The sequence below is a fragment of the Solea senegalensis genome, linkage group LG12, assembly GCF_019176455.1.
Source record: "Solea senegalensis isolate Sse05_10M linkage group LG12, IFAPA_SoseM_1, whole genome shotgun sequence".
NCBI classification, from domain to species: Eukaryota; Metazoa; Chordata; class Actinopteri; order Pleuronectiformes; family Soleidae; genus Solea; species Solea senegalensis.
In genome coordinates, this window is record NC_058032.1 from 3,256,440 (window position 1) to 3,278,539 (window position 22,100).

Below are 22,100 nucleotides of genomic sequence, written 5' to 3' on the forward strand. Positions count from 1 at the left end.
CTCACATAACCCCAACCCTGACGCCAGAGCGGGAGACGTTATTCGGCGTCATCTACATTTTTGACAGAAATTGATTTTTTGACTTTGCAGACTTTCAAGTCGGCCTGCATTTGAAATGATCCTTTAACTTCTAAAAAAGAAAAGAAAGAAAATATTCAGTCTTTGTTTGTGTCACAAAAACAAATCACCTCCATGGAAAATAAATGAGGAAAAATAAGATTAAGCTCTTACAATTCTGCACTGGAATTCAAGACATTAGGACATGTTATAAAACATTTTAAGGTTTAACCTGAATAATGTGTTTTGTACTGAATATTGAGTATTCTGTTGTGCATGTTCTGTACACATCAATATGGGAAGAGGAGTAAGGGAGACACCTAGTGGTTATAGTAGTTACTTATAAACATTACCTTCCCTAATGTAACTTTTTACTGTCTAATCCAGGGGCTGCACCAGTAAAATAATAGCATAATCACCTATAAACAACAATAACTCACGATTTGTTTTTCCTTTATCATACAAAACATATTATGAACAACCTGAAATTTACAATACAATTATGCTTTTTTTACCACATTAATCACGCATGTGTATTACAACGTAAAAGATCAGCAGTGCTGTCGTTAAATACACCAGACTTAAACTGAGACCAAGACAATACCAAGACCAGAGGGTATCTCACATAGAAGTGGTCTCAAGTAATACAACTGTATTTATTTCTCCTCCTTAGCACACAGCACACTTTCTCCAATGTTCTGTGCCGCACTCACTCGCCACCACAGCTCTCAACTGCAGACATAGCTTCTGCCTCCACAGAATCACGTGACGTAAAAAGGCGATTCGTGTGTTGGAGAGCGAGAGAGAAGGCGGCGACAAGACTGTGTTCAGGGTGAGAAACTCCTGCGATGCAGTTCATGGAATAAAATGCAGAAGAATCGTTGTTATTTAGAAATGAGATTACGATTTATTGTGCAGCCCTAATTCTAATCATAACGTGGCCGGTTCTGGTCCGTGGGCCGTACTTTGACAACCCTGGTCTAATCCAATTAGCTCATACAGTTGCCATAGCATCGGGGGGGGAAATTGATAGCAAAAAAAAAAAAGGACACAAGTGACATCAGTTCTTCTTTAACAAGTACACAAGTGAGTTTTATTTATGCAAGCAAATTTGATCATACAGGTCAAATAAGCCACCTCAAGCTGTTGGCACATGAATGTACAAAACAGATTAAATTCAAAGCCTGCTACTATAAGCATTCATCGTGATAGTACAAAAGACTAATGCAAGGAAAAAGCTGAGAGCGTTTTTTTTTTTAAGCTTTTTTTGTTTTTGTTTCTTACAGATCATTACAGATTAAGCAATGTTGGTATTAGTTTTAAGACATGGTCGAGAGCTCATCACAAACTAAACGGACACAACTGAAAAACTACAGTCTCTAATATCAGTAGCATAATGCCGTAAGCATGGGGGGGGGCGGTTAGTACTGCACATATATAAACAAAGGGTTTGATCCAGCAAGACAGTCATAATTGTCAAAAAAAAAAAGAGAAGAAGACTTGGAAAATAAAGTAACCTTTGAGTCGATAAGACTATACTTATGCATGTCCATGCCACGAAAAACATCTAAATTCACAGTCTTTACTAACGGTACAGTAATCCAACTTTGAGTTGAACACCAATGCGCTTACATCTAGAGAGAGAGAGGGAGAGACAGAGAGACAGTGAGTGAGAGAGAGAGAGAGCACAGAAATGGTCAAATAAGTGCATGAAACTAGCTTTAAGAAACACTGACAAAACAAACTTTGCCAGGCGAACGATCGGACGAGGCCACCTCCTGCAGTTTGTCGCATGGCGCTGAGATGTGCAAGCAATTACAGTTACTGTCATGAACAAAATCACTGCGACACACACTTTTCTTACATCTGATAAATCCACCGAGGGGAGGAGGGAGGAGGAAGAGGAGGAGGAAGAGGAAGAGGAAGAGGAGGAGGAGGAGTGCCATCACATCAACAACATTTTACTGTCAGGGTTTTCTTTTCTGTTTAAAAGGCGGATAAACTGCAAACCGGACCGGACCTACAGCGGTTTCTTTTTCTTCTTCTCCCCTGAATTGTCCTTAAATGTCAGTAACATATAGTAGGCGAGCTTTGATATATTGGTATTTACAGTGCAGTGTTCTGCAACAGACAGGAGTTTAGTGCTTATAAAGTTCCTCTTTTAAGAAATTAAAAAAAGTGGTTATGAAAGCGTGTTCGTGTGTGTGCTTCTGTTGCTCATGACTCAAAGACAATGGGATCATTCGCAGTCCTAAAATACATCTAAATGGCAGGATTATCAGAAAAATAATTTATATTTAATCAACGTATCCCATCTTTGACACCCATCCACAGTCATTGTTCCCTGTTTAACAGGCTTGGCACATCTAGCGAATATTTGTCTCACTCTAAGGATTTGGTATTTTGTTGTCTTGCTACTGTAGAAGTTCAAATAGAAAAGAAGCAGGTTATTAATTGAATTACTGTCACGTGAGAGTGGCTCTAATCCCTGGAAATACTGGTATGACAGAGGCTGACGTCGCTGCTTCCTATACCGTGAGATTTAAAATAGTATTTGAAAAATAACCACCCGTTCACATACAGTACATAGTTTCTTGAGGATGATGAAGTCTCCACACACGCACGCACACGCACACACACACACACACACACTCACACACGTGCACACGTGACATGAGGAAAATGTGCTTGAAAACCCTTTTTTTTTTTAAAAGCCCCTGTTGACCCCCCTCGGAAATCAGCGAAAAAAATAAATAAATAATGCAATTAGAGCAAAATGACACTTAAGCATCTTATAATAATAAATCTTTAAAGAAAAACAAATATTTATGCAAATGATTCAGAGTAGAAAAAAAAAGGATATACTACTGCTACTTCTGATTCTACTAACTACACTAAAACTGTACTATTTATTTTTGTCACTACTAGCACTAAGCAAACTGGTCTTCAATGATAATATAATAACTGCTGTAACGATAACTGTAACACCATCCGTGAGAGAGGTAAAGGGGCTTTTTTTGTCTGAAATGCTGATTGTGACTGGGGAGGTTTTGAGTGACCCCTCCCCAGACCACATTGTCATATGACGCACCAGTGACATCAGTGGTGGTGAGGGCCCTAGGCGCCATCCGCCCAGAGGAAAGGGTAGAGAGAGAGAGAGAGAGAGAGAGAGGAAGAGAGAGACAGAGAGAGAGGCCGGAGTGGCAGGGCTAGGCCTCACGCTGGTCTTTTATGTGTAGGCGTTGAGACGCTCCTTGGAGCGGGTGGAGTGGATGTCGTGAAGTTCCTGCTCCTCCTTGGACTTGATGTCCTCGTACTTCTGCATCCGACAGGCGTCCTTCACGTAGGCCCAGTTAGCCGACAGCACCATCAGGTAGTGGATCTGTGCGGAGCGTGACAAACAAAAGCTCATTTCTAACATGCTCTCAATGAATTCAACGTCAACGCTAAATATTTGTACGTTTTAGTTTAGTGTTTTTCAAAAAGTCACTCTCTCAGCTTCATTATCTGTTAAAACAAAAATGTGCAAAAAACGTGCAAAATGGCATGAATTCTGACATTAAAGTCAGAATTCTGACTTTTGTTTTAGAATGCTCAGACCAAAGTTGGATTTTTTTTACTTTAATCTCAGCATTCTTACTTTTTCTTCAATCTCAGAATTCTGACTTTTTCTCTTATCTCAGCATTGTAATTTTAATCTCAGAATTCTGACTTTAATCTCTTCTTTCTTTCCAATTTTCCTTTCTTTCAAATTCCCCCCCAGCCCTAGAATATAATAATATAGTTTATGCAGATTTGATATATTTCTCATCTTTATTAATTTTTCTGATGAAAATTTAACACTTAACTTAATGTACTATGTCTCCAGTTGTCCAGTAGGGGGCAGCATGTGGCTAAATGTGCACCCAGACTCTTTTTTACTACACAATCTTATAATGAATGTATTGTGTTTACACAGCTTCTGTTTTTCAAATGAAATGACCGAAATACTCACAGATTAACATTTAGTATTATTTGGATTAAATTCTTTGGGGGGCAGGTTGATGCATCTCCTGCATGATCTTCTGTTTAACTCTGTTTCTGTCTGATGGTTTTATGGTCTGCTCAGATGTCACAGAGCATCTATTGTGTAACATTTTCTCCACCATTAGCTGAAAAATGTCCCGCGACAATTTGCACCATCATCCGCAAACATAGAAACTGCCGTCTATTTTCCCCAGAAAATGGCTCCTCGCAAATTACAGAGTGATGTTTGCAACAATTTCTGAACCTTTCTTCTCCCTGTTTCCATGACAACTCATTGACATGTCTGGCGCCTCTGAAAAGAGGGAGGGAGACAAACCCTGTCTTTTTTCACTGCGCCAAAATGCCTTCCATCCTATCTGCAGCTATTCTCTCACGGGCAAAGTACGGAAGCAGCAAAAACACATCCATCTTCCCAGCGACAAAATAACCTCCCTCTGTTGCCGTCTTCTCAAACACACTGCAGAGAATATCTGCTCACACAAAAGTGAAATCAGTCCTTGAGATACAGGCGTTGGTTACTGAAGAAAATTGACTATTTCCTCCTTCTCCCTTTAGTGCTGTGATTTTTAGAGACGTTTACTGGTGTCTTACCATAGCGATGACGGCAGCTCCTGCCCCAGCGAGGGCACAGATGAACAGGTGGAATGTCATGTCAAGCTGCAGAAGAACAAAGCACAGCACGTGTTACTCTTTTTATTACCTGTCCACCAAACCCCCGTCATGGAAATGCATTTGTAAACATTCTGAGCCTTTATCGTGTGCGTGTGTCTGTGGTGATGTCGGCGGATTGTCCGCACATTTTGATTTAGCGGAGATTTTTTTACGACGGACATCCTTCCTGATCCTTATTCTGGCTTGGGCCTGGCACAATGAGTACACTGGATGTTCTCTTCCAAGAGCATCTTCTGCACTAGTACTAGTACCCTAACCATACCCTCTATACCCATCTCCTTCTGCACTTGCATCCACCTCGGCACTCTCACCCTCCATCAGTCCACTGTTCTTTCCAAGACTTCTTCTATGTCACTTACTCCTCTCTTGTAAGTCGCTTTGGATAAAAGTGTCTGCTAAATGCTTAAATGTTAAATGAATAAGACAAAATGTCGGTGTATTTGTGAATGAATTGTTCTGTTTTTTGACAGCATTAATATTTAAATTCTGTAGTGTGTGAGATATACAGGAAGGAAATGCATACAGACATAGAAAATGCACATGGAGGTGAATTAGATTACGATTTTTGTTGTGTTTATTGGAAAAATGTGAGTTGTGCACATAATCATTTTATAAATGAAGCTTCTTCGGTTTGTTTGGGTTGAAATAAGCTTTGAGAATAAATTCTAGTAGCTCTCGGCCATTTTTGTTTTGTCAAAGTAGCTGAAAATGGGTTGGAGACCCCTGATTTAGAGTGTCCAATTAACAATTAGCCCTTGACCTGGCGTGCGACCGGCAGCTGGCAACCCTTCGGTCACAAGCCAAGTTCTCTAAAAAGTAAAAGTAGAATAAGTTATCCATAAGTATGTTTGTATAAGTGAATAATCTGACTGTAGGCCATGATAGTTCCCTGCTGTGCTTGGGGAAAGAGACATCCTTTATTAGATGTCACTAATTCTTAGACAATGGACCGTTTAAAAAGTGGATCTATATTCCTTTTGAATGATGCATGCAGTGCATTTTCACTGTCAGCGTTTTTTCCTGTCTTTTTTGCAGTGGTTGTAGATTTTATTTGATGAATGAATATCTGATGAAACTGACGTTGTTGCTGTGTGTAACAACGTTCCATGTCACACTGTACTGTCATCATAATGGTTTTCTTGCCTCTAAAATGAATTCATGGTACTTAGGGAAAAAAAAAGAAAGATAAAATCACATTTTTTTTTATAATCTCAGAGGAGCTTACCTCATTAGATTCACACATCTTGTAGAACTTTGCTGATCCAGCACACACTGTTTTGGCCTCAGCGAGTGGTATAATGCCTGGAAACAATAAGGTCAACATTGAACCGTGTATAAATACTCATGTAGGCATTAAAATGCAGACAAAAAAAGGACTTTAGAGGTTCGTACTGTATGCACCGTCGGAACAAATTGAGGGAAACGGCACACAATAGTTGTTGACATTTGTTGAGGCAGTATTAATTTCTGCCAGTGGCTAATGGACTGGAAGAGTTGGCACTAATTAAAGATAATGAGCCACTCGCAGGAGCCCGTAATGTGACGGACTTATATGGACAAGTTTAATGTGATGCTGTTTTTTAATGTGATTTGAAGTTTACAGGACAATATTTTGAGGAGAAAAATGGAGAGCGTCAATCCTTTCATCCCGTATAATACATCATTATTATATATTTGTGTGCATGGAATTAAAACCAGTGAAGTGTGAAATGTATCGTAGTTAATTAAATTGTTTCAGAGCAATAGGAAAATGTGTTTTTTATCAGAAACACACTTGGATAAATGTAAATGTTTGGAAGGAACAACTGCAAAAAAGCAGCATTTATACTAACACAGATTGGAGGGGCTGTTAATCGTGGGTGTCATGAAGAGATTAGTGAGAAGTGAGAGCTAAACTAGAGGGAAGACATACAGCAGGGAGTCAGGGCACATCCATCCTTACCGTACTGGCGCGGGTCCAGGCAGAGCGTGGCCCCCTCCATCATGGTGGCGTTTTGGCACAGGTTCCAGATGTTGAAGTATATGAAGACTGGGAGGGAGGTGAACGCAGTCACTCCGAGCCAAGCCAGCATGAAGATGTATGTCAGCATGATGAACTAAGAGAGAATAACGCATCATCTTATATAAATATTCATTCATTCATTCAGTCATTGTCTACCAATTTATCCTCCACATGAAGGTGGCAGGTCACTGGAGCCAATTCCAGTTGGCATAGGTGGGCAATTTAGAGCGCTGTTTTTGGTCTGTAGGAGGAAACTGGAGTACTCCATGCTGCAGGGCAACAGTGGTAGCCCCACCATGTGGCTTGTTAAAAATATTAAGAATTAAAAAATTTTAAGGTATCTCTTCAAGACACACTTAAAGACCAGGTCCTACCGGGGCATTATAGTCTACTACATGGCATACTTAACCCTTTTCTGCCTCCTTGTCCTTTCTTTGGATTTGATTATGTCCATGAGCACACGCTTATCCTCGCTAACTTAATGAAATCATTCATCACAAATACCATAGCATGGCTTATTTCCCCATGCCCCCATGTGGAGCTTCAGATTGGTTGAGCAATTATATTCCCGCGATAATCTTGTTAGGATTGCTTCCAGCTCTGTGATCGGCTCCATATGGGGCTGGTCTCTGTTTTTTTTTCTTTAATTCTTGTTGAAAGGGTCATCAAATTATGGCTTTATATGATGGTTGATGGTTTTTAACAATAATAATAATAAAAATATAGAGCACAGTCTTGACAAACATCTTTTTAGGACACAGACTCGCTTGTGTCTTATTGGTCTGATCTTTAAACTTGACACAATAAGCAAAATCATATCCTCTAATGCTCCCACAAAGGAAATTCTCACCCACTCAACATTTTTCAGGGGAAATCACCTGACGTTTAGACTGTTTGATTGAGTGCTAGTAAACACTGTATACTGGGTACAACTCGTCGTAAATCTCGGCTAAATTTGACATGTGCTAAAGTATTAGTCATACCCAAGCGCTGACGCAGCGTCCGCAGGTGGTGATCTTGAAGTCTCCGTACAGGTCTTTGATGGCTCCACTGGTGAAGAAGCCCTCCACCATCAGCAGGATGCCGTAGACAAAGAAGGCCGACGCGATGCCGTAGATCACGTATTTGATGATGTCAATCCTAGAAGATGAATTAAAAAGTCGTTCAAAAATTGCAGGCAAGACAATGACGATTTCTGTTCAACTGCAGGAGATTAAACGTCTATTTATTCTCAAGACAGAGAACAAAGTTCATGAAGTCTATGTGCTTCCTCCGTCATTATCCCGCTGTAAACTTCAGAGTGATCAATAATCACCCTGGCGTATATTGATTACTGTATTACACGAGGAAGGAAGATCATATATCACCAAATTTTGACCCACCCCTTATAGTGATTGACTTACTGATATATCTAAGTATGTAAGATATATATGTACTGTTAAATCAAGTGAGAAGGAAGAGTGATTTTCCCAAATGCACTTGTTTTTTGCACCCTCTGGTGGCCATTCCGTGTACTTTTACTTGCTGATTGGCTTCAGGAGGAAACCACATCGAACATGAAAGAGGGATTTAACCCGTTTTTTGTTTATTTTAACCAGAAAATGTCCTATGAGTAATTTTTTTTCCAGTATCACTTTCAGTATCTAGCAGTTATTTGCAACTTACTGCGTGTTAAAATTTAAACTGAAGAAAAACAAAGGTTTTATTTAAAATAAACGCTGTCGTTGTGCATGAACACCAGATTTTGCGTGTTAAATTTGAAATTTGAACAGTTGAGTTTTTGTCTTGATGTCCAAAAACAGGCCAAAGACACAGATTCGCCGGCTTCCCACAACAGCGGGAGGGAAATTACCGTAATAACCACACTTTGGCTTGGACGTGCAACTTCTCAGCCTTCAGAAACCGTCACATAATCACGGAAATGCAACGTGTCGTGGGCTAATTTTGCCTCAAAATCGCATCTTGTTCTTAAACAATAATCAAAGTTATGCGGTGATTTTGTGCAGTGTGGAAAACAAAGACTTTATAGCCTTTTCCTAAAGGGTTGATGTCTTTTTTTTCCACAGCTAATCAATACTTCATTTGTACATCACTACTTACATGGTGAACACGTCCAGCGCCTCCACAGGGCTCCGTACCACCTCGAAGTAGTTCTGCAGAATGGTGACGGTGCCAGACAGAGCCTCGTGTCCGCAGCCGCAGAACAGAGCCACGCCCGCGTACAATAAGATGGTGGCTATGAGGGACGGGTACGGAATCCCACCCAGGCATTTGATGCAGCATTCAAGGCATCCTAAACACACACAAAATGATAACAGAAAATGCAACAATAAGTCAGCAAAGACATAATACTTCATTTTTCAAGTAAATGGTGCCATTTACTTTTTTGGAAATGTCCCAATATTTAGACAAAAAATCTCATTAGGGTCCGAGCACAAGGTTGCGTAGGAGACGTGGTTTCAATATCTGGCATAATATTTACAATTTACTGAACGTTAAAACATTTTAAACTGAAGAAAAACAAGATTTGAAATTTGAACAGTAAAGCACATATTTAATATAACATTTGTTTGAGTCTTTGTCTCAGTGTCCAAAAACAGGCCAAAAAAATGGAAACCATGTACTGTACTATGTTTCTCCAAATCTCTCCTCTGTGGTGACAAAGACCCCGATTCTTCCCGCGTCTTGCAACAGCGCGAGTGAAACTACCGTAATGGCCACAACACGTTGGCTTTGATGTGCAACTTCTCAGCTTTCAGAAACTGTTTTGCGATAGCACAAACTGTCTCGTAATTACAGTAATGCAAACGTGTCGCCTGCGATGTGCTCGGTGTTACAGCGTTAATGGCCACCTCTGTTTTATATCTGCTATCTCTCTTGGTTACACTGCCATGTTTGTTTTGTCTCTACACAGGATGTTGGCATTTTATTCAGAGTCTTAAAAACGCCACGTCGTGATCGCTGACCTTTAACCCTATTCTTCTTTGCCTCGCATCATTAGCCCGGAGGCCCTCAAAGGTGACGAATGACTGATGAGTTTTAACTTCAGTCTGCTGTCGCACAGATTGCTCACAGAGAAGCTCGGTCTGTAAATACCGGTGCATGGATTTATGAGTCTCTCCGTCTTGTGGGTGAGAGAGTCAGTCATTTCTCACAGTAACTGCTACTGAAGTGGGATTTATTTCATGTGCAAGCACAGAACATAACCAGTCTTTATGGGGTCTTGCAGTGCATTGCAGTATATTAACCCCACAGATACGTTTTTTTTTGTCTTCTTCTGGATTTCTATTGCTGTAAAAGACCCAAAAAAACTAAACCAAACAGGAAAACTCCTCCTGATCAATAACATCACAGTCATGGATCTTAACTGAAGTCAATTCCTGATCAAAAAAAGCGATTCTGTGACACACACAGGTTTCATGTGTCCGCAATAAAGAAGATGAAAGATTCCAGGAGCTGTTTTCAGCTCCGTCTCTTTCATGGTTATCTCATTGTCTTCGTCTGAGTTACAAAGCAAGAGTCAGAGCAAACATCCCTCCTCCTCCTCCTCCTCCTCCTTCTCAGCTCTTTGCTATTGACTCTGATGTAAACCTGAGTGGAATACCAAGTAGCTGGTCTGCCTGCTGGGCTGTGCAGAGCACTCAAAATGCTCGCTGCAGCTCATACCGTAGTCCAGACTGGCGTAGATTTGCGCTGATGTAATCCAGTGTCAGTCTCTACATTGTCTGCCCCTCTTTTTGCTCTCCCCTCAACCTTTTTTTGTCCGTGAAAGGTTTGCTGACAAAGCGCAGTGTTTTCCCAGTAACTAGTGCCGCTTTAACCCAGTTATTATCACCTACTCTGGTCGGTTATAGGCTGATAAATTGTGCAGACTTTGACGTTTTACTCCAATGTGGTTTGAATTGGATAAATAAGTCTCTTTAGAAAACATTGGCGTTTCTCCACACAATCATTTGTAGCAGCCCGGGCCGTCGCCTGGGACGAGATAAACCACAGCACACCTCACCTTTGGTGCCTTTTAGACTATCAGGTGCTTGCAGAGCCACCTGATATCCATTCCATGGAGATCCACAGGCAGTTTCGCGCCAATTCACACCTCTAATCATGTGACTCTGACAGCCTGCAGCTATGACTCCCCCCAGATCAGCCACTCGCTTGTTGTGGGAGTGCTTAATTCAGGTAATGATATTTGTTCTGTCAGTGTTAAAACATATTCTACCCATGTATTGTTGTTTTTTTATAACCCCTCTTCCTTTTTGTAGCTCGATGTCTGACAGCTTGTCAGCAGTCTCTGTGTGAACCTCTTTGCAGAGGTGTAGAGTAACACAGTAGACCTGCTTCACAATAATAAAATATGATGTGGGAATCTCACTTTCTGCTCATACAAGCTTTTTAAAATGCAATATCTCTTTCAAGTGCACTGTAGAAGCTACAGTTTGGGAATAAAAACACCAAATTTATCATGATAAGGATCCTTAATAAGTCTTAATAGGCATTGATTAGTATTAAAATGTCTTAAATCCCTCTTTGTGAAGACACATAGGAAGTGGAAAATCTCAAAATAAGGGGTACAGTTAAGTAAGTTAAAGGTAAGGGTAACGTCATGCACTAACATCACGCAGATTAGGACAGTGTAGTCAATACAATTCTAACTTTTGCACTGGACTGAAAAGACATGTTTTATGTTGAAATAAACATTTGGGCAAAGTTGTCCCTAACTCATGTGTTTTGGGCAGCTTTGTTGTTTTTGTTTAGTGTAAATTTCACTCACTTTCAAGTGGCATTTAAAAAGGCTTAAATTGAACTTGCTTTAAGCAGCAGGAACCCTGGACTTCATTTGCTCTAAATCAAATATAACTATATCTCTAAATATAGGATTATCCAAAACACTTGAGCTTGTGTCATATGGATTTAGTTTTTTTGGGGTTTACCTTTCAATAACCACCACACAATTATATATATATTATTCTAGAGTCTGTAAAATTATAACCCTGACAATTATAGACTCCTTTTGTGGCTCTTCTTCCTTCTCACCCGGTGCTTTCGGGGCTGAGCGCCCACCAAAGACGGAGAGTGATTCCATCACCACCTCTTGCCCCAGACTCATTATCCTGAGTTACCTTATCGTTTCAGGATGCAGGCAGTGACAGGGTTTATTGATGCGAGCGTGTTAACTGGCAGCGATGGGAGTGACGGAGACGTCGGTCGTGTGCGTTCACACCTTGCGCTCTGGTGTCTGTTTAAGACGTGGTTGAAACTCAACTATCATCAGCGATACTTGGCAGAATGATTGTATTTATTTTATTCTATGAGTCCGACATGTAGGGGGGGGGTTGAGCAGCAGCAGCAGCAGCAGCGGCGTGAATAATTAATGTCCAGTCCTCAATTAAGGTTTACTACCTCTACATTATTTACTTTTCTGCACACAGATCAAACCAGCTGGAGGCGACATCTCGCAGTTCTTGATTTGAAATCTATTTTACTTACCCCCCCCGCCCCCACCCCCGATGCCTGTAACGGCACCAAGTCATAGAAAGAATAGAAGATGAAAGGAAACGGGCGAGACATTCTGTCAATTACAAAATCCAGTGAACAGACTCGGCTGCTAAAGTTTGTGAGCTATACGACAATCTCCTGTTCATGATTTGAATGTTTCCATGGAAACAGTCGGAGATGAAGTCACAGGATAAGATGGCAGAATAGGAGTGATGTTTTATTGATTGTCTGCTTTTAATTTTGTGGAGGAAGAAACTCTTTCAGACCAATAAAGACAAATACAAGGAAAGGGTTCATGTGTTATCTCAGATATTTGATTTGAAAGCCATGTGTTTCTGCTGCATTGAGCAACAATCCCTGTAGTTTGTGTTTAAACACGACTTCCGCTCACGCCGCCGCCTCCGCTGCTGCCTCCTCTCATTTCCTCCCAGCAACTCCCTCATTGATCTCGACTGACTGCTATAGTTCGAGAGGGTGAAAAATGGCAAACGGCGGTGCAAAGCGACTCAGAGAGAGGCTCCGCGAGACGCTTGATCCATAATTTAGAAGTGGCACAGAGCAGCAGCAGCCTGACACATTTCATTTATTATTCATGTTTTTTTCTGCTTAGCCCCCCTAACATTACCTGCAAGGTAAATAAAAGATCTCCGGGCTTGATGAGGAGAATCTCTCACATTCAGAGGTGATGTAGTGCAACGGTGTCTCCCACTGACATGTCAAACATGGAGGGAACTTGGTTTCATTGACTTTGGCTAAGCTGATTTGAATGGACCAGTGGGAGCGATGATGGAGAGGCTCGTGCACGACATGCTTTCACTTGATCTGGTCAAGCACAACACAATATGGAGTATAGGTTTTACTAACTGAAATTAAAAGAAATTTTTTTCTACTGATTATTTTCCCCAAAGCACCAAATTATAAAAGTTTGTATTTGTATAAAAAGGTTTTTATACAAAAAGAGAGAAGATTTTAGATGGTGTTTGTTTTTAAAATATTTTGGTAACACTTTACAGATTAGGGAACACATATTCACCATTAACTAGGTGCTCACTAACATGCATATAACTTTATTATTAAGCACATATTAACACCTTAATCAGGAAAAATCTTAATTCATGTCGTAATAGAGTAGAATAAGGTTATGTAGAATAAGGTGATAATACGCACTTAATAATTACTAATAATGGGCTGGTGTGCTGTTTGTGCATGTTAGTGAGCACCTAGTTAACAGTGAATATGTGTTCCCTAATCTAAAGTGTTACCAATATTTTATATACTCCAAACAAAAAAAGCTTCTTCTGTTTTTTTAAAAAACGAGAAGCCTCCATGACCCCAAACATTGTGCTCCAATCAACAGACGGCGTCTCTCTAATACAAAGAGAAAGGATGACCCCCCCTCCCAAGGCCCCTCCTGCCTCCTACTTCTCCTCCATCTGTCAGTGTCATATCCGACAGGCAAAAGGGACGCACACACACACACACACACTACACACACACACACACACACACACACTCTCTGAACACACCAACAGACTTTCACTGACCCAGTCGACACACGCATGAGGGACGAGGTTATCCTTGAATAATGCTTAGAGGTAAACGACATCCTTCAAGGAACGCTTGGCTCTTAGCATCCGGCCGACATTTGGAGTTAATTATCTTTAGATTTGCCGTCCTTGTTAGGGCCACTAATTAGCTACATCCCATCATATCCATAATTAGAGTTTTTCAAGCACGTTTTTCTAACCTCATTGTGTTTCCTTAGTTCCCCTTAGTTTGTCAGTGGATTTTAGCCAAAAAGTCACTTGTCAGCTGACTTTCCGTAGCTTCAAACACTCGTCTTTCAGATCTCATTAATTTAAAAAGGTGTATTTTTTTAATTCCACCCTGTGTTGTGTTTTATTGTTGCATTTGCTTTTTAAATTGTGTTTGATCTGCAATCCTTGCATGAAAGGTGCCATACAAATTAAGTTTATTATTATCATTAATAGTTATCTGCATGTAATTATTGTAAGGAAAGCCATTAACTGTACAAAATATTTGATGCTATATGGTGGAGATTTGTTCTTTCATTAGAGAGAGAGAGACTTCATTGATCTAATTTGAGATCCTGTGATGTGTCCTGTGATGTTTCCCCATCTTAAATTTTAAAAGAAACGCTTCAAAACTCACCCTCCAGAATGTTTTGTGTGGTACTCTACACAAGTAAATAAACAAAGAGGAAAGGTTTTTGCATAGTCATATCATTCTACATTTACTTAAATAATGCTTACGAGTCAAAATACACACTAAATATTCCATTTATTTGCTTCTTAAAGATCGTTTTGGACTGCAACGATTGTACGTCTTTGTTGGTTCGTCCCTAATTAAAATCAATCATGGGAGCTTTGCGTCGGGCACAGTTACAGCCGCAGAGGAAATTATGAAGTCTCAGCGCTTGAAGGAGGAAAATGAGCCAAATTTAAATAAAGGTGACGGCATAAAGCTGGAGGGATAATCGTCTTTTAATGTGCGGCCCGTAATGACTTTGTACCACGAGACAGACACCCAGGTTTTGCAACTACACTGTCGAAGTTCCTTGTTAACAGATGAGTTTTGTGTGTGTGTTGGGGGGTGTTTGAGAGCTTGGTCCTGGAGAGAGAGAGAGCGAGGGAGGGAGAGAAAGAGACGGGAGAGAGAGATCTCAGTGGGGGGATGGTGCGTCTGCGTCTGCCTGAGAGTAATGGGCGTACATGTGTCTCCGTGCTTTCCTATATTTAATGTGAAGCCCCCCCCCTTCCCCTGAAGCGAGCAGGTTTTTTCACCCTCCCCCCCATCTCCTCTGCGCATGTTTAATCAACCAGTATGGTTGCCATGTCAACCACAGCGCAAAATCTGCAAATACATCGGGGGCACTTCAGAGCCGTGACCCACTTACTGTATGTCAACAAATTCACTGGGACAATAATGAATGAGATACTCCGCACAGGCAAAAAGCACGTTAGAGGCCAGGTCCAAAAGATCATCCGCTGATTTCCTCTCTTTATATCTCTCTTTTTTCTTTTTTTTCCTCCACTGAGGGATGGAAAAGGGCTGAACGTGACGTGTGTTCGCACCGTGTTCACTCCAGGAACTGTGGGACAAATGTCATAAACTCTGAGACCATGGCGGCTTTTCCAAACTCAGGTTCAAAAGTTTCAGCCATTCCTCAAAATCCCATGCTAGTATTGACATGCCATCTTTTTTGAGATACTAAGGGCAGAATGAATTTTTTTTCATCATAGATATCGAACACCTGCTGTCTTAAAAAATCTATACCATTTCACCAGTGAGTAATTTTCGGTCGAGAACAATGAAGGGATAAAAAAAAGTCCTCAGAAGTTCCTCCAGTAACGGAGAACAATTGGTGGAACTCCCCTGACTCTCAAGTCAAATAAGGATTCAGAACAATGAGGGCAAGAGAGATGGGGAAAGTTACTGTAACTCACTGTTTTTTTTAGGCCTTTTTCTGGACACAACTAATGAGCATTAGATGCTATTCAAAGCCTCATGATCAACCAAAGTGAATGACGGGAACATATGTACATATTCGCAGTTATTTGCACACCAGTTTATTAGTCTCAGCTTCATCTCCTTCCAAAATCATCACACCTGAACAATTAACATTTATAGCAGAAATGTTTTTTGGAACTGGATGAGCTGCTAAGAGCGATTCTGCTGTCTACTGTTGTCATTCCATGTGACAGTTTACTACTCTGTTGTCATAAAATAACAAAAATCATAAAATAAAATCGATTGGTTGCCTCATATTTTACAGCTTGCACTGTTGGTGCCTTGCAGAGCAGATTCTTGGCTCAAAATAGCTGCCAGTTGGGCCCTTCCATTTTTTTTTTTCCGTTCATTGACATTTAACAGAACCAGTTTCTTCTTCAAGTCCATTACCCATCATGGTCTGCACAAATCTGGTCATTTCAGGCCTAGATGGTCACATTAGTGGAAACCTGCGACCAAAAGGTGTCGGTTCTCTTCCTGTTGATCACGACCTCCTTGGCACGTTATTGCGCGCACGCTGCTCACATTTGGCTTGCAGCTGAAGTGAGCGGGACCCACCTGGTGTGTCTGACTCATCATCAGAGATTTGCACCTTCACAAAAACATGACAGAAGGTCGTTAGCATGCCGAGTGCACTCGTTGACACCGACACCTTCCTTTGCTGTATTGGAAGTGCCTGTTTTGGGTGATGTCCACGGACGTGTGAAATCAAACAAAACGGAATTGTATCGTCAACTGTTAAGAATGTGATAGACCGTGAAGATGGCACCTGGCTGATGTTAGAGGCTCCAATAAAAAGAAACACTTAAATTGTTACGGTCATGCTGTGTTTGTGATTTAAAGCCAATGTCTGTAGGTTTGGAAAATCTCACAATAGCAGGCTACAATTTGTCAAAAAAACTACTAATACATCCCACCCACTTGTCGTTAGCTACCTCGTCAAAACCACGCCCCAGAAACCCTGACGCGGACGTTTCTTCTGCAATTTTGCCCCATCTTCTGGCGATCTTCTCTGCTTCAGTGACGTGTGATTCTCTGGCTTTGATCTTTATTACAGTCTTGTGTTGAGCCTCGGTTTGCCTCACGTTTAATTAGATTTTTGTGTCTCATCGTCCACACCCTTGCACTGACGACTTCAGGGCTGATCTTCTTCCTCCTGGAGTTGTGGATTCTTCTTCTTGTGACTGTGACAGATCAGCTCTGATTGTCCTTGTGTCTTCTATCTCCTCTTCTGGACTCATGTAGACCTCTTTTGGCTGTTCAGTTGAGCATTTCTATGTTTTATATACAGTAAGGCTTTGTGAGCATGACAGGCCTTAAATAGACATCTGTCTCTCTGGACTACACCACATTTTTTCAGTTTTTCCCCTGATGCTTAACTGGCTACTTGATCTTTACAGCTACAGAAACATGTGTTTTTCATTTACTTAAAACCATAAATGTGGTTTTAAGTAAATGAAAAACACATTAAACCCGAGTGGCTTTAAAGCAGAGCAAGTTAGTTGACTTCTCCTGGGCGTGAGCAATCATTCTCGAACTCTTCAACAAATGATTTGATTGTGACGGGCAGGCGGGAAACGCAAGTGACAGTGAAAGAGATGTGACGGGGCGCGTTCAATGTTCGCGAGGCCTCATCAGAACAATTACGTCAGTCATCTGTTGTCTTCCGTTATGCGGCGCTGACAGTTCCCGAGTCGGTAATTTGATAAAAGTGAGCCCTGCGTCCTCCTTCCAACACTTGTGTCTTACCTTGTGTCACGCGTGATCAATCAAGTAATTGCCTGAATATGCTGTACGATGATCTCATTGGACAAAGGTTTTGGAAAATGTACTTTTTCCAAATTATTTGATGGTGGTATCGTTCAGTATTGTTCAGACAACCATGTCTAGATGTAAACCCTGGATCTCAGCCTGTGCGTTGTGAAGCCTGCGGTGTGTTGTTGTTGTTATTGTTGTTGTTGTTGTTATTGTCACCGCGTCGAAATGACTAATAAGCATAATCATGGCAAAGTTCCAAAGGGAATCCTTTCACCGAGTCGCCCAAAGAAAACAAATCAAAAATCTTCCTCACTATTTGAGCAGTTATTACTGAGACTGTGTCGCCCGTGATTGCCTGCCAGAGGCTTGTGAGAGGCTGCATGCGTCCGTGGTTGGGAAGAAACAGATTGAACGTTAGCTATTAACATAACATAAATAAATAAACAAGCATGGGACCAACAACTGTGAGAATAAACACAGGACGTGTGGCAAATAATACACATTTGTCATAGACTTTTTTCCCCCTGTAATCCAGTCCAAGTAACACGGAAAAACAATTACGTCACCTGCAAAAAATAAAAAATAAATAAATAAGGGAATTGCTGGTCCTCTTATGCATCTTTCATGTGGCATATGCCGAGTAACTCAAACGACACTGCTTTAAGCCCTCTGTGTGCACGTTTTCCAAGATATTTAGAAGGAAAAAGATAAAAAATTTTGACTTGCACTTATCCACACATGCACAGTGAATGGATGTGTCATATAGAAATGCACGCACAGTTTGCATGGCTGCGTCTTTCAGTTGGGCGAGCAATTTTGTGGCATTGGCAAAGAAAGACAAGAGAGTTGGGTTTCTGCTGGAGAGGATTGTGTGAGTGCACACCTAGTAATGGCGTCCAACAGCTACTGGATTCAAATCTGAAGTTTACTGTCAAACTGTACGAGATTTCTAATAATAATAATAATAATGATGATAGTAGTAGTCTTGCAGTAGTGTTAACGGTCCCTTACAAAATATAATCCCTGTGTACTCGATGAAGATTAACAACATATGTAGATGATCATGCTTCATAATCCCACTTTCTCTTCGTTTTTTTTTCCACTCTGAATCTCGTCCTTTGTCTTTTACTTCCCACACTTGGACTCGGCGAACTATTCTTGTGTCAGTGAGAATGTCATCAGCAGGAGTGGGGGCGAAGAAAGAATAGATAATGACTACACTTGGCCAGTGCCATGGCAACCGTTTCAACTCATGTATGTGTCTGCATGCGAGGAGCGCTGAGCTGCAGGGCGGGAGAGACAGAGGAGGGAAGAGAAATCACCAAATGAATGCATGAAGCCACCCCTGACACATGAAGTAAATCTGCTTCAAAATGCTGCAGTCCCCCGCGTAAAACAAAGATGCACCATCTCCCTTTCTTGCGTCCCAGTAGTACAGTGAATGCATTCATGCAGAGAGAAAAGGTGATGCTGCGGGGTGGGGGGGGGCGTCTGTGGGTGAAGCATAAATAGCAATTGCAATTTGCACAAAACGAATGCTGCCCCTCGTCTTTGAAACAAATGAAAAGATAGCCCCGCTCTTGCTCTGGCACTACGCTAAATGTCGCACAGAGACCGGGGTTTTTGGCACACAAAAGCCTCGGTTTGCTTCTCCGCTCTTCATGTCTCTCTCTCACAGTCGCTGTGACAGGGCATGAAAACCTTATCATACAAACAAAGACTAGCCTCGTCCCCGTCACCTCAGCCCCCCCTCCCACCCCTCTGAGGCGGTGCACACCCCTCAGACTATACCCAAACAACACATGCAGACGTGCACTCCACAGCGGAGTGCTGATACTCTGTGGACAAAGGAATCACCAACAAACAGCTGCTCCCCTATTCAGAAAGGGAGAGGCTGACATTCGTGCATTTGTCTCTGCAGCAGCAGTGTTGACACAAAACACACAATTCACGTCGACTTGAGAGAAACACTGTCTTACCTTTCTGGGTCTGCCCCTCATCCATGTCCTCTTCCATTTTGCTGCTGCTGTTTAACAAGAGACGAGTAGAAGAAAATGCCTGTTTTGTGTTGCAGGTTCAAAACCTATTTTAAATATCAATTTTTTTGTAAGTGGTAGTCCTTTCTCTCAATCGCGCTGAGGTTCCCTTGTCGGCTGTGGTTTCTGTCACACTCGTGAGCGATGTGAGGGATCACTGAGTCTTTGTGGTGCTGTCCATCGCAAGCTGCCGTGGCAAGTGCTGAAACCCTCCTTAGTCCCTGGCTCAGGAGGAGGAGGATGGGGAGGAGGAGGAAGAGGAGGAGGAGGGGAGCAGAGAGGGGCTGGATGGAACTGAGGGTGGTCTCTGTGCTTGGCAGGGAAGCGCATTGTGCTTGGCAGGGGTGCGTCGCTCAGGGAAGACGGACGTTTGAAGGACGTGGGATCAAAATAGTGAAAAGAGTGCGGGATTACACGCCGAGTGAACCTAAACCGTCTGACTGTGTCGTGGTAAGGTAGGGGTGTTCACAAGAGAGTGTTACCCTTCCTCACCCAACCCACTCCAGACACCCCTCACTCTCAGACTGAATGGTTGAGCCTGATGACAACCCCCTCCAACCTCAACACCACCACCACCACAGCAGCAGCAGCATCTCTACTGCATTAACTGAATCTTTCCTTAAGAAAAGGAGAAGGGGGGGGCATTTGATTCCAAAATGGTATTCTCCTAATCTTGTTAGTCATAGAGATTCAATTATAAAAACCCAATGAGGAGGTGTCATTGGATTCTGATCATGTGAAAGCACACAGTACAAGTGTGATTTGGTGAATTTAAAATTTAAAATGAATGATAATGTGCATGGGTTGAGGGTTTTTTTAATGCCCAAGAAGTTCACACATACTCTGACCTGAGGTCACACACACACTCCTAACCCTTCAACACTGAGCACAACGAGACGTTCTTTGCATTACTGTTTAATTATGTGATCATTTGTGCCATCGGGAAAGAATTGCAACAGTTTTCGGAAAGCTGAGGAGTTGCAAGTCGAAACCAACTCGTGGTCATTGTGGTAATTTCACTCGCGCTGTTGCAGGTAGGCAGCCACATGCAATTTGCAGGAAGCTGGTGAATCACTGTCTTTGTCGGTTGGGGAAATGCATTTTCCATTTTTTGGTCTGTTTTTAGACATTGAGTCAAAAACTCAAACAAACGTTACTTTAAATCTGTTCAAATTTCAAATTGAACACGCAAAATCTTGGTTTTCTTCATTTTAAAATGTTAAAAGTAGTATTTTTTACATGCGGTAAATCGTAAATAACTGCCAGATACTTCAAGATATTCTGGAAAAATGGACAAAAGCACTCACTCACTGGACATTTTCTGGCACCTTTATGATTAAAATAATAAACACATTTTGAGGCTTAGGTGTTAAAGGGTTAATATTATGCTTATTATAATCTGTACAACATGTATTCACCACCACAGTTCAATGAGAATCTTTGTGTTTTGCTGGAGAAGAGAAGTCTCTCTCCCATAATAAGAGATTTTAATAAAATGTTTTACGTGAGTTCAAAATCAATACTGTGGTAATTGTACGTTGAAGTTCATGCAGAAGTTGTAGAACTGGAGTTCATACTTTTTTTGTGTTTCCTGGGTAAAAACACTGTGAGCAGCTGCATGTGTTCAGAATGAGAGGCAGCTGCTCAATGGTGCTTGTTGTGCAGAACAGTTAAAGGACTTTTCCATACTGGAAAGCGTCACAGGGTAATTTCGGGACACCGAACCCACTGTTGTGGTCCCTATTTTTAAGACCACAACAGGACGTTTGAGTGATTACGCTGGCGCACAGATGCTGAGAATGGGATCTCAGTCTCAATTAGAACACGACCACTTCTGACCTGACGTTTGTGGTCAGACACGATCTCGGTGGATTCTGATGACTTTGGGAAAAGCTTAATCGTTTTTATGAAGTCAGACGACAGGGATGCAGGACGGCGTGTGAGTGATTTAAGCGACCGCTGTTTCCTCTCATTGTTTTGCTCAATAATATTAAATTGCTTGCACTTTTGAACTTTGTGGTATCGATTGCTGTTAATTTCCTTTCCTTTTGGGGAGTTTGTACAGCGGCGGGTAAATAGAGTTCGGCTGTTATCGATGTTCCTGTTCGTCCTCGCTGTGCAGAGTTGAAGAGGAGCATGACAGATGCGTCGTATGGAATTCATTCATTTGTCAACGCTTTAGCGTCTCAGATGCACGAGGGGGTGAATGTACTGTAGATGGATGGAAGATCATTGGGAAGAAAATGTGCCGTCTGAGGGAAGTCTGACTTGACTTGAAGTGCAGACAGATGGAGGAATGGATGGATGATCAGACAGATGGATTGGATTGGATGAAACTGTAATGATCCCTTTGGGGATGGAGCCTCTGATATACTGCAGAAAACCTGGAAGAGAGTCAGGAAGTTTGAAGACTGATAGTGTGTTATTCAAGACATAATCTGTAGCTTTATTATGATGAAAGTTGTCATCTCCTCAGCGGTTAACATGACTTTGTCACATATGTCTGAATACTGCTGCATTCG

The 22,100-nt window shown here is 41.6% G+C and overlaps 1 protein-coding gene across 1 annotated transcript; it reads right to left on the minus strand.

The window, feature by feature from the left end:
• Nucleotides 1-1,121: 1,121 nt before the first annotated feature.
• On the minus strand, nt 1,122-19,804 carry gpm6aa (glycoprotein M6Aa). The gene is made up of 7 exons (XM_044040047.1): nt 19,522-19,804; nt 8,858-9,050; nt 7,741-7,897; nt 6,698-6,851; nt 5,981-6,057; nt 4,675-4,740; nt 1,122-3,439 (listed from the first exon to the last, which is right to left on the minus strand). Exons 1-7 carry the CDS (start codon nt 19,556-19,558, stop codon nt 3,287-3,289), a joined length of 837 nt encoding a protein of 278 aa, XP_043895982.1. The 5' UTR covers nt 19,559-19,804; the 3' UTR covers nt 1,122-3,286.
• Between the last annotated feature and the right edge of the window lie 2,296 nt (nt 19,805-22,100).

What these genes read in the sequence shown, in the direction of transcription:
- gpm6aa (XM_044040047.1), bottom strand. Translation starts at nt 19,558, where the DNA reads ATGGAAGAGGACATGGATGAGGGGCAGACCCAGAAAG. An exon ending in GCGCTGGACGTGTTCACCAT is followed by an intron (nt 7,898 to 8,857) that starts GTAAGTAGTGAT and finishes TTCATCTTCTAG; the next exon opens with GATTGACATCATCAAATACG. An exon ending in GACGCTGCGTCAGCGCTTGG is followed by an intron (nt 6,852 to 7,740) that starts GTATGACTAATA and finishes ATTCTCTCTTAG; the next exon opens with TTCATCATGCTGACATACAT.